Here is a 13884-nt window from a genome sequence, read left to right as displayed (position 1 = left end):
TTTTTTCTTCTGGCACCTTCATAAAACTTGTACTACCCAAATTACTTACATTAAAATTATAATAAATCAATCTTGCACCTTTTTCTTAATATTTTTCGTATTGAATGTTCCAGAAAATACTTCTGGATGCGAAAAATGTCTTCCACGTTATTCAATTAAAAGAATATATATAAAAAATAGAAATATTTTCAGATAAAAAAAAATACCTTCCAAATCCAATTCAAAATATAAAAATATTTTTTCAGAATAAGTATTTTGAAAAATATGTTCAAATTCGAAAATATTGTAGAATATTAAAATTGGATTTGAGAGGAAATTGGGTATTACTTTTTTAAAAGGATTTGGAGAAGATTAAGAGTGGATTTGGAAGTTTATGTAACAGTTTTATTGTACATGCACACTTCTCTCATGAAGGACACCAATGTCTATGATCATCAGTCCCCTCTTCATAGCTGTTTTCATTTTTCTGCTTTTGTGCCAATTGATGCAGATTTTACTCTGTGAATCCAGAATGACCAAGAAAAATGGAGGGAGGTGCAGCTTACCGGCGCCACTTCTGGAGAGGGAAGAAAGGGAAAAGTATAAATTAAACCTATATTTAAGATTTTCAATATATGGGGATATTGCATTTTATGGAGAGTGAAGGGAATAAAAAGGGAAATGCAGGAAGAAACACTTCTAGCTTATGGGGCGAACAAGACAATCTGACAAGACAACAAAATTCTTAATTTGTGGGTTAAATCAGCTAAGTTATTTTGCTACCCTATCTAGATTATCGAAATATGTCAACGTGGCTAAGTAGCTGTTTTGAAGGATTTATCGTCTCAGGAATGAAAATGACCGAATTCACATTTTCACTTATTCAATAGTAAAAATGTACATCACTTGATATTTAAATAAAAGGGAAAATTTAAGAGAAAACACTAATTAATTAACATATTACAATAGGGCCAAAGGCCTAAACCAAATTCCTCATTAAAGAACTCTCCAGTATATACAATTTAATTGCTCAAACTTCAGGTCTTTGAAGTAAATAGTTGTTTCATAGAAACTTTCCACTGTTCCAGGTTATTGACTAGTAATATATAGATTGAGGCAAGATCCCGGTTCTGATGAACAACTTGTTTCCTTGATGGCATAGGAGGGAGAAAAGTAACACGTCCACTACACACTCACTGAGCTCTAACAAGTGAGACTGAAATATGCAAGAATACTTCGAATAGATTGTCGAATGCGCTTCTAAAATCCTTACTTTCTCATTTTACATTACTTTGTTTATCAAATTTTCAAGCTATAAGCATATGACATACCCACTTACAAAGAAATAGAAACACCCAATAACCAAATTAAAATCTCAAAGTTGACCATGGCTTCTGCTCAGAGAGTGATTGCGAAAGAGTTGTTTACCAGGTGCTTGCTGGTCATTCTGCTGAAAGATTCAAGCCAAAGAACATTAACACAATTAACTTAACGTAAGGAATAGAGTATAAACATTAATATTTTAGTTTAATTACACAAACAAACAGACGAAGAAATTCATCATAAGCAAATACGTTCAATTTCATAGTATCTTCTATATCAAACAAGTTTGAAAATATCACCAACTTTTTCTAGATGTTAATTCAGAAGACAAAAATAACAATTTTTCTGAAAAACACGGTTAAATTTCTAGATGTTGAAAATCAAAGATTCATAAAAGATTCATCAAAGACATTTTTCAAACATATTGCCCACAATGTCTTTGAAAGGAAAACATTGGAGGAAGCAGAAAAACTTATCCAAAGGAGCACACAGGAATCTCTGCCCTGCACATAGATTTACTAAAGAACAAGTAGGAGGGTATGATGGAAACTCATCCGGGGAGCTACAACATGGGTCATGACTAGGAGAATGGAAGAAGGACTTCAAAGAACTCTAATTTTGTGGAGAATAGTTTATTAGCTTGTCTTTCCCTTTTCTTAGCTTTGTAAAAATGTAAATAAGTCTTTCTTTTAGGCTTTGTATTTTGTCCAAACTTATATTTCCCTTGTATTTTGTTCAATATTAGTGACAGCTCAATTTAATTGATTATGTAAATAACCTAATCAATTAAATCAGGCAGTGTCACACAAATGTTTTGTTTTGGCTTTGCAAGCTGATTATTAAGTGACTAAACGAACTAAGGTGTTCTTTGGGCTTGCTTGGGCCTCAAATAAACCTTAGAGAACAGCTTGGAGGTCAAGGCAACTTCAAAAGTACATGCATTAGGCACTTAACTTCTCACTCCACAACATTATGAAGGTCCTAGTATGTCTTAAGTGGCTTCATGCAGATATGGAAAAGAACTTGAGAACTGCAATATGCTCTTTTTGACCTTGGGCTTGTATGGCTTGCCACAAGAGTATGCTGCTACCTATATCCAGACCAATACCCCAATTATATTGATATTTGTTATTTTAATTTACTATTTTTTTTTATATAATGGCTGATTGTTTGATTTAATTATCTATATAGGCAGCATGATATCAACGGTTATTCTACAAATTAGATGTCATATTGTTAGATACATGTTACTATAAGGGCCTAGGCCCATATCTATGTAATGCAATGTACATTCTATGTATAATATGTTTTTTTGTTGTGCTTGTGACACACAAAGACTCCATCATATGACTATCTATCATTTATTTCTACATAATAGTATTCAGAGCCTAGTAGGAATCATCTTTAAAACATCCATATCCATCTGTACCACTTATTTTGGAAAAGTCGTGTGATGTTCGGACTCGTAACATCTTCTCATTGTCATGCCTCCTTTTCCAGCCATTTCACACTGCTGCTGCCACTGTCCATTGCAACTTGTCAGCATTCCACCAGCAACCCCACCATCAGAGTTGCCCTGCCCAAGAAACTAATGTACCGCTGGACTCTCAACCATTAGAGTAGCAATGCACCCTCACACACCCTAGAAGTGGGGTGCTTCTCTCTCTGTCCCCGGCAGCCATGCATGCAGTGCGTCCAGCCACCATTCCAGCCAAGCTTGCCAATTCCAGACTCATCCCGATGTCCTCTACTCAGATCTAATTTTGGCTTCGTCATTGGGATTTGTTTAACATTCTCTCTTGAGAATGTTTCTTCTCTCTCCAACCATTGTTTTCTCCCTCCCAATCTTTGATTAATCACCAATGCATCACACAAGAAATAATCTAAGAAGCATCACTTTTATATAAGCTACGGATGGAGTAGCTCACCACTTGAGATATGACATACTCAAGATAACAACTCATATTTTATTCAATCAAAGTCATAAAAAATAAGTATATGAGCTCTCCTCATATAGAAAGTATGGTGGGAAGGGGATTGTGGATTGAACAAACACTTTTTTTCCCCTAGCCTTATGTCCAAAAATAAAATAGAATATACTAATACTACGGCTAGATAGGCTAAAAACAGCAAAAATACGCATTTATTTCTATTTTGAGGATCACATCAAAAGGCCTAGGCCATCTCTATTTGATGCAATGTACATTCTATATATATGTTCCACTGTTGTGCTTGTGACACAGATTCCACAATGGCATCTATCATTTTTTTTCTATAATATCCATCCTAGTTAATTTTTAATGTGCTTCACCTTTGTCTTTTGTCAGCATTTTCCACCATCAAACGAACAACAGAAAGGAATGCCGAGGCTTGCAAAATTTCGTTCACTAAACCAATCAACTTATCAACTAAATTTTTCACATTGATATCGTATAGTTATAAATTTTGTCCAAGAAAGTCAAACAAGTCACAATTCTATTCCATACACATTACAAAGGTTCACGATCCATTAAAATGAAATAAATTAATGGCAGTCTGCTCCTGTCATGCATAAAGACTTATTGCTCACCTAAACAAAATTACAAGCAGGCAAAAATGGATAAAACAAATGAGGAGTGAGATAGAAAAACCTTGTACAAGGACGCAGCAGACTCAGACGGTGCAGTTGGTATTGCATTGTGCTCTAGTGATTGAAAAGCATCCAAAGCATCTAAAGTCAGCTGCCAACCGGAAAGGGCAATTGCATCACTACTTGTTCTCATAACAGAACTAGCACAGCCAGCTGCAGCAACATTGCCATTTACCCAAGGGCAACACTGATTGTGATAGGCAATAGGATCAAACTCTGCAGCTTCATAATTACTCTCTCCTTTTGGAGGGCCTAAAGAATTGCACAATGTCAGTGGCTATGCTCCAAAAATATGTACAACTAATGAATGAAGTGCAGAAGGACCATGAAATGATTAGATTTTCCATATTCATTTTGATGCTTGATGAAAAGAAGTGAGGACAGCAGTGTATATAGAGTCCACTGTCCAAAATTATCAATCTTGGATAGTGGCCCATAGCAGCTAACCCTAAAAATTTAGTGCAATAGCAAGAAGTAGAACAACTACTTTTTAAATATTATAGAAACTAAATAATTTATACTACAGATATCTAAAAAGGCATTAAAGAAATTCATGATAGATAATCCATCACAATTTGAGCACACAAACACCATCAATATAGGAGAATATTAACATAGTGATAAAGTAAAACAAAATGAAACATGATGGTGAAATATATAGAAAATTAACTAGGAGTTAGATAAAAAAAATAATAGTAGAATATGAATTTGAAAGTCTAATATGGAACACTGGATAAAAAAATAATCGCAAAGAAATTAAAGTAACTTTTTGTGGAATAATGCCCCTAAATAAACCCACTGACGTTTCAGGGGTAAAAATGTATTTTTGAAGTATATAATATCATGGTAGCCCCACGACAGAATGTGAACAACCGCAGCCACTACTGAAAACTACTCCACTTTGCTATCGTGCTTTTGAAAATCGTCTCACTAACAAGGTAGGGTAAAAAGGAAAAAAGTTCAAGATCACAAAATTAGAGCTTACCTATTCCATTTGCAATGGCAAAATCGGATTCAGGGAGAGAAATATTATTGGCAAATGAAGATTTACCATCCTTCATGATCTCTTCCTTGGTATTTTCACAACCTGAATAAATATTAGCATTACAAGAACGAGATGGGTGGTAACTATTAGCAGGCAGAAGATTGCAGTTTTGACTAATCTTTTCACCACTTTCAACAGATTCTGCCTTTGTAGAACAGCCAATTTTTGACCCACTATCTGTTCTTCCTGCAGAGTGAGACATCATCTCCTGGCTATCACCAATAGGATCTTCCCTGTTTATCTCATCAGGGATAATCTCATCCATCAGACCTGGATCTGGAACATATTCACCTGTTTGTCCCTGATGTTCAGCATCTTCTGCTCTCTGTTCCATTTCACCAACAACACTATCAGCTCTGTGCACAGATATATCAGCCCCGTGGATTTCAGCTTCATGACTAGCACACATTCCAACACTCCCTCCACTGATGCCCAAACTAAATCCATCTCGAGCCTGGGCAGTCACAGTTTCTGCATTGAAATGTTCTTCCCCATAGTTTGTACTACTGATGCCCACTTCACCAGGGACAACTTCAGTAGCAGTTTGTAAGCAAGTGCTTTGCTGAGCTAGATTGCTGTTATTCAGTTCAGAGGTTTCATTCATATCCACATTGCCATATGTGCTAGACGAGGGGAAATGAACATCATCAAGGTCTCCAGGGTAGTTTTCAACACTTTCCATAGAATCATCATTCACACTATGACATATTGTGTCCATTGCAATGACAGATGATGCGCGGGTTGAGTCCCTAGTAGATTGGATTCCTATTGGACGATCACTACCTTGAGGGTTTGAAGAAACTCGATTTCCGCTAACATGAGTCTCAAAACCCCTTGAATGACTCGGACCAGCACCAGATGAGTCTCTTTGACGAGGTGAACAGTAAGGGTCAAAAATATCAGAATCACGTGCTCGTTTTGATGGACCAGCTGAATATTGTCCACCATCTGTAACTTCATCTCCATCACGATCAATGACAGTTCCTTCTACACTATCAGCCTGCTGCTGCAACCTAAGAATTGGGCGTTCATCTGAGCTTCCACCTTTTTCAAAATTTCTCTTACGAGAGCTTGGTCCTCTTGATTCATATGAAGCCGCACGATCACCAATCTCACTCCCAGCAGGCTGCCCGATCATTAAGTCCCTTCCCATATCTTCATCATGAGTATATTCAGATGTTGCCGTCCTGCCCAAAGGAGTAAAAGGAAAACCCCCTGCCATGGTAAGATTCAAATCCAAATCCTCATTTGCGACCAATTTCCCCTCATTTGTTGTTGCAACTTCGTCACGGTCATCAGTCTGATCTTTCTCTGTATCATCAGCTGCAATCCAACCACTGATTCCACTTGCTGCACTCGCTCCTCGAGTCAATCCTAATTTTTTACTAGCATCAAGAATATCTATACTGTTAGGTACAAAACGAGTAGGACAAGGAACTGATAAAAAATCTGAAATTCTGACTGCAGCACCACATAAGCTACAATCAAGCAATGGTATCTTTGAGTCAAGTCTAGTCTCATTGACAGATGCCTTTCCCTTTCTATCATCCAATTTAGTAGAAGCAGAAACTGCCTTTGAACCAGGATCTTGAGTAAGATGAATTTGAGTCTTGCTAGGGCCGAAAGAATATCCATTTCTTTCAGATTGAGCAGAGTGTTCTTCGCAATCTTGAACATTTAAAAGCCACCGTGGTTCCCACCCACAAAGGCTTATAAGTTTCTGTGCCTGCCAAAAGCATGACACATTAGTAGAAAATAAGCAGAGTAGCAACAATAGTATGAAAAAGACAAAATGTTATGCAAAAAGCTTACACGAGTATACAGACAGTATGCCTCATCTTGAGAGTTGTCAAACTCAGATATAATTTCTGGTTTAATATATACTTCTCTTGACATAAAATTTTGAGACTGCGATAGAAAGCGTTCAATTTGTGGACCTCGAGAAGCAGACATAAACTCAATTGCAGAGATGGCTACCACAGGAAGACGCTGAAATTGTATGAGTCCGTCACATCTATCCTTGTAACCCGCAACTAAAGCAGACGGAGGTGTTGGAGGGAACTGTACTAAGCTTTCTGGACAATTGTTTCCCTTCCAAGGGCAATTTACCTTATGATCCGAATCCAGCTGCCTAGCAAAGGATTCGCTGGCATTTTGAGCTTTGGCCATGAACAATACAAAAAGGAAGTTAAAAATACTGATGAATATAATCATCAACAGCAGAGAAATCCTTCTTCCCCATTTACCATTTAAAACTAGATCAAAATAAGATTATAGGTGAGCTTGTTTATGATTGTTTTCTAAAAAGTTCCTTTTTTATATATAAAATAAGCAGATTTCTTCATTATTTTTTTTTGTTTTTCTAAAGTGCTTATTTTAAAAATAAACATCTTTCAACTTATTTTAAATTAATAACCAAATCCTATCTAATTCTGACATAAGTGAATTTTTTTAGATAGCTTATTTCAAAAACACATTTTAAATTTAAACAAACTGGTTCTATATTTGTCTGGCTGTTTCAAGAAAAAAATATAAAAGATCTCAAACGATTTAAACTGAAGGGTTGCATAGGTATAAAGATTAATAACTTATCTTGTATGCACAGCTTACAATTTGTTCCTTTATTTTTAATTATTATAAAGTCTTGCTATAAATGCTATAGCCTATAGGAACCTTGAAACAAAGTAATGCAAGCTAGTAAACTTACAGCCGTTATTGTCATACTTACATGCTAACCAGTATATAGTCACTATTTCTCAGCCAACTACGAAAACTATATATTAACTATTGATGAAACATTCATTCATCACCTTTATCCATCTTAATAAACAAATTTTATAAACTCCTTTAACACACTAATTTTATTAGAGAACAGATCGAAGTTAATAATACAACTAGGTCTGCAAGGAGAATAAAAAAAATCTACTTAAAAATCAAAGTAGACAGGTACAAGGAACAAAGGGGGAATTACTTAAGATATAGAAACCAAGCCTGGTCTCTGTATTTCAAAAAATAGCACCCATACCTGTAACAAACATGACCACAACACCGGCGAAAAATAGAAATAATAAAACAATCTTATCCCCATTATATATTTCAGAAGGATGAACAAACTACGTATTAAATCTTGAATCTCATTTCATTAACAACAAAATAAACATCACTTAGCTACGTTCGTTTTTTGGATGTACAAAACTTCATGTGCAGCATCAATGCTTTTAATGTTCTATGTAAGCACTAAGTGAGGAAGAACAATATTTATATTTTGGGATTTACATGTTAACAATAGACAGAAATTCTCAGAAAGTAAAGTTACCGATCTGATTTTCATCCTAATTCTACATCTGCCCTGTACATAATGTACCACGAAAGAGTAGGCCATTTAACATCCACAGTCCACACAAAAGCAAAGGCAGTTTTTATAATTTCTACATATAGTTATTAACATGGTATATTCTAGAGAAAACAGAGTTTGGAAACAAAATGAAGTAGCCAAAAGTTCATAGATTGCAAATTTCCATTCACCAACCTTCAGCTGATGTCCAAGATGACAATGCTGTAAAACACAAGCAAGCACCACAGGATTCGCAAGCAATTTTGTCAATGCCATTATTTATCCAGCCTTTTTGTGCACAAGCCAACGAACTGATGATCTGTAGAAAATTGAAGATAACATGAGATACCAGATACTGTATCATATCCATTTAGAAGATTTGGAATAGAAAGTATAACATTATACATACAAGCTCAAAAGATAACGGTTATGCCTCACAGATCAAAAAATCCTTAGACAACTACTTCATGCAATTACCTGTAACATTTCCTGATTTTTTATCACATCCAAATTCATCTAATCAATGCCACCACCAACAAATACTTAACCTCGTGCTCGATATGTCCATTCCTTGACAAGAGATGGTACGTTGGAAATCCCACATCAACGAGATATATGATTATAACATATAAGTGGATACATGCTTCAGGTTATAAGTCAATGTTGTGAGACTGAGTTAGGTTTAAAGTGTGATATAAATGTATCATGGTGATACTATTCGCATTCCCAAAGTTGCTTAACAATCTACACTATTTATAATTGCACTCAATTTGGTAATTTTTCTTGGTTAGTGTAAAATATTTAAAAATAATATAAAGTAAATTAATTACAAAATTGCAATTTAAGTTTAGTTGTGCTGTGAATGGGCACTAGAAATGGAAAAGTTACCATCCACGCATAGTTACAGGTAGAATTCAATATTGTCACCTTAGGCATTGCAAAAGCAAATTTGTAGAAACTCTAGTTCACTAATAATCAACAAATTACTTGACAAATTTAACACTATTATAGAAAGACAGGCCAACAGCTGTCACAAATTTGAAAACTGAAACCAAAAGTTAGCAGTTTTTCAGAAGCAATTATCTCTTGTAACAGACGTGTTCTTGTGCTACTGCAATAACTGACTTCAGATTTGAGGGATGTCACACTGGTTTAATTGTACATAATGAATAAAAAAGGAACCAGAAAGAATTATATGTAGTTCTGTTTACATAATACCAATTTTCTTTACATGGTATAACAGTTTAAGTTCCTATCATAATCTATGAAAGCATAAACAGAAACTATCACGGGCACAATCAATATTAGTTTAAAACAAGCATATGCTTTGTTGACTCCAGACATACAACTCTTTGTTCTCTACGCCCACAGAATATCATTATTTAGATATTGAAACATAAGTAATCTGTAACAAATTACCCACAAGGAAGAGACAGCTTAAAATGTACATGAGCATATTAAAGCATAAGTGAATCTGCAATAACGTATAGAAAACCATGCTCAGTTCAAACCTGAGGCTTCCCAAGCCAATTTATAGGAATAAATGTAGCCAAGCGTCTTAATAAATCTCCCCTTTCCCAAGGTCTACAGGATCTGGAAGACCCACCAGCACTTGTGCTCAAGGAAGTCCATGGTGGTTGTGAACCAACACACGAGAGAGAAGCTGCTTTAGAGACTTGTCCATGACTTGACCCATCTATACTGCCAACATTCATTGGAACGGCTGGGGATGATGCCCCAGCAGAACTGATAAAATTATGAAATTTTTGTCCATTTAGAAGGTCAAATAAACAAATTCGTAGGCAATAGAATTGAATAATGTCATATAAATATATAACAATTTTACAAACACCAGCCATGCATCATATGTGCATTCAAATCAAATCCATAAAAAAATTAAGGAACTAATGGGTTAATTCTAAAGCTTAGCTTTAGAAACACACATTGGAACCCAAGGGTTTCCACTTCAGTAGGATTAAGACATGAAATATATCAAATCTCCTCTATTTATTGTATAATCAAGATTATCTAGGCTATATATGTATTATTAGGAACCTCTTTATTTATTCCCGTATCATATATTTATTATTAAGGATATCAAATCTGCTCTATTGTATTGATTCTATTTTCTCAATAGCTATCTCAAAAACACACAGTTTCAATTCAATATTTCTCTCTTTTCTATTGTTCAACACTCCCTAGTTAAGACCTAATTGGCAGATTCCTAATGGTATCAAGGTGCTGAAACCTTGATGAAGTCATCTCCAATTAAAAATCTGCCATGTCACTGACCTGTTATTTCATTTAGGGGATATAGGGAGAAACAGAATGGAAAGGAGAGACAGATGATAAAGATAACAAATTAGGACCATTTAAAGCTAACCCATCTGAAGAAAAAGCAAGAAAGGGTGGGGGCAGATCTGTCTTTTCAAATTTTTTTGGCAATTAAGGAGAAATAATTGAGTAAAATTTATTATATTTATTTAATTTAATATTTTCCATTAGTGTAAGAATATTTTTCACTCAGTTTATTTATTTCCACTCTTTCTTCTATCCATTCAAACATGTGGAACCTTTTTTCATTCTCATATCTATCCATCCAAACATATCTTTTCAACCCTATTTCTCCTTCATTTATATCCTTCCTATTTCTTTCCCTCTTATTTCCTTCACTCAATTTCCCTTTAAATCCAAACAAAAAATTTAAAGAAGTAGCCCCTGTAAATACCCTTGATTCAAACATTGTGAAAGTCAAACAATAGCAGAGAGTTCTGCATGGACAGACACAAGTAAAATCACCTAAACCCACATGCATGGTCAGTCACAACAAGCTAATAAAATCACTTAAACCCACCTGCATCTTAATTTGCCGGAATACTGTTGACAGCATAAACAAAACTAAGACAGTGAGGCCACTCAGTTATTACTTATGCACTTTATCTATATTTACTCTGCAATTCTCGAAAGAAATTTCAGGGACAGATTAGAAATTCATCCTTTTATCTCCTTAATGACAGGTAAAGCAGAAAAATCACAAACAAGGAATACATAAGGCATACTCACATATGCACGACATTTTAAAAAATACACAATTCGCAACAAAAGCAGCACCAAACTGCGTTTTGCATTACTTAGATCTAATTTTGGTGCTGGAGGAACAAAGACAACAATATTACAGCATTTTACTGTACAATTGAAGTTCAAACCTCACGAAGTGGGAGAAACCGAGCAAATTGAAAATAAGTTTGAAAATGTCCATTAAAAACAAAACCCTAATTTAGGAATAAAACAAAAGTTTGCAGGGAAGTAAGAGAGAAGAAAGGAGGAATACCTGGCAGCAGGTGCTGGATCAATGGTGCCTCCGGAGCTGATGACTTCTTCCCTCATTCCTTCACTCACTCTTTTCTCCTCCTCACGAGTTTCTCAACTTTGAAGCAAATGAAATAGACTACAATGTAAGAGTGGGATTAGCAGCTTTGGTAACTGTCAGCGCGTGGAAACCACCTAAGAGAATGCTCACACCAAGTATGTGTGTTTATTATGGCTGCCACTGCAATATTTATTTATATATGAAACCAATATTAATGTTAAATCTTTGAAAAAATTGCAAAAACCAAGTCTGCCAAAACAGTGTGCGAGTGTAGAATTATTCTTTCTACTCCCCCACCAGGAGTGGATTTTTCTCAAGGTTTTTTTATTTTAATATTTTATATATTTAGTAAACTTAATAAAATGATATATAATACAATTAAATACATTTAATTAATAAATTATTTATGACATAGTAATGTTTAATCATTATAAGTAATATATTTTTCATAATTTGTAGAAAACATATAAAAATTTATTTTTCTTATAAATTAATATTATATATGAAAATATTGTAAATTTATGAGCAATATTAAAACCATATAAATTACAATTAATAATAACAATTTATAAACATTTAAAATTATACTAATGTAAAATCAATAAAAGCATTTAAAATTTAAAACTTATAAGTTATAATTAATAACTATTAATATTTAATTTAAAGTTTTAATATTATTATATAAAGTGAATTTCAAATTCTGACCTTGCTACAGTGTTTTATGGGCTAAAAATTATCTGGAATCTTTTGATTTATATTTTGTAAAATAGAAAAAAAAATGAAACATTTAAAAAATTAGATAATTAAATTTTTTAAAAAAGAATAAAAGAAAATTAGTGAAATTATTTTTGGGTTATTAAGTATTAAAGTAAATAAGTAATAAATTGAATTAAATTAAAAAAATTAATAATGAATTTTGATTTTACAATTAAATATAGAATAAACATTATTATTGTTATCAATTTTATTTTTCTTCGTGTTCAAATTTTGATTATTATTTAATTAAGTATATATATATATATATATATATATATGAGTTTGTTAACACGTCTACGTCTATTTTTCAATTGGTATGTTTTAACAATGTGTACCGGATAGTAGACAAAAATATCCTCATTTATCATAGATTCTAAGTTTTAAGGTAAAGGNTATTTAAATAATTTTCATTCTCAAAACTAAAAAATAAAACATAAAGAAACCCCGAAATCCTTACTCACCTCCCTCATTCCTCTCAACTCTTTCTCTTTCATCTCTCTCCTCCAACAACATTTTCTCTGTCATCTCTGTCACTCCAACATTTTCTCTGTCATTCCTACTGTTGCCTCAATTGAAAAAAAAAAATCAAAAACCCTTTGTCATCAAGAGATATTTTCTCTCTCATCTCAACATTTTCTTTGTCATCACTCCAACATTTTTTTTCTCATCTCAACCCAATTGAAGATGGTGGTGATAATTTGAATTAGAGATATTTTTTAAAAATTGAAAAAGTTTACTCTTTTATAATCATATTATATTTATTAATGTGTGTAAAATGAATATAAACTTTGTCACTTTATTATGTTACTCTTTCCAAATCTCAAAAGTAAAAAATGATTTTACTGTTTTTTTATCTTGCACAGTGGTCAAAGTTTATTCTAAATGCCAGTAGAAGTTGATTCAGTGATAAAAAAGGGACATAAGGAAATTAAAGAAATAGGTATAGAAGAGCTCCCTAGGACTACAATTCTTTCTAAATTGTAATCTTATATCATGTATCCGATACGATATAGAAAGGAAAAAGAAACACTTTGTGTAAAGGGAAAGGGACAATAGAGGGAAATATCTTTTTCTTTAAAAATATAATGAAATGTGGTGTAGATGTGTAAATAATGTATGAAAATTTAATTGATTTATGAAGGTTTTATTTACATGATTTAATTTAAAAATGAAATTTAATAATAATAAGAAGGGAAAATATATAACACATCCTCCAAATGAACGAACAGAGCAAGAGCAACAAATCACGATGTCACGGGTTGTTGTGTGTGGCTAAGGGAGAGTATGGAGACGAGAGAGAAACAAATTGGATAAGTGAGGAAGGTGGATTAGGGTTAGGCAAGAGTTTCTAATTTTTTTTTTTTTCAATTGGGGCAACAGTAGGGATGACAAAGAAAATGTTGGAGTAAGAGAGATGAAAGAGAAAGGGTTGAGAGGAATGAGGGAGG

The 13884-nt window shown here is 33.7% G+C and overlaps 1 protein-coding gene across 2 annotated transcripts; it reads right to left on the bottom strand.

Moving 5' to 3' along the window:
- Positions 1-824: 824 nt before the first annotated feature.
- LOC106779232 lies at positions 825-11853 on the bottom strand. 2 transcript variants are annotated; one of them, XM_014667303.2, is made up of 7 exons: positions 11642-11853; positions 9822-10056; positions 8506-8629; positions 6789-7135; positions 4917-6702; positions 3933-4183; positions 825-1429 (listed from the first exon to the last, which is right to left on the bottom strand). In XM_014667303.2, the coding sequence occupies exons 1-7, from the start codon at positions 11695-11697 to the stop codon at positions 1355-1357; spliced, it is 2874 nt and encodes a 957-aa protein (XP_014522789.1). In that variant the 5' UTR covers positions 11698-11853; the 3' UTR covers positions 825-1354. The 2 variants fall into 2 exon arrangements, with proteins under 2 accessions (XP_014522789.1, XP_014522790.1); XM_014667304.2 differs by having other exon boundaries at positions 825-1426.
- Positions 11854-13884: the final 2031 nt, after the last annotated feature.

Source organism: Vigna radiata, unplaced genomic scaffold (assembly GCF_000741045.1).
Source record: "Vigna radiata var. radiata cultivar VC1973A unplaced genomic scaffold, Vradiata_ver6 scaffold_354, whole genome shotgun sequence".
NCBI lineage: Eukaryota > Viridiplantae > Streptophyta > Magnoliopsida > Fabales > Fabaceae > Vigna > Vigna radiata.
The sequence above is the reverse complement of the archived record's forward strand: the minus strand, read 5'-3'. Positions and strand labels throughout refer to the sequence as shown.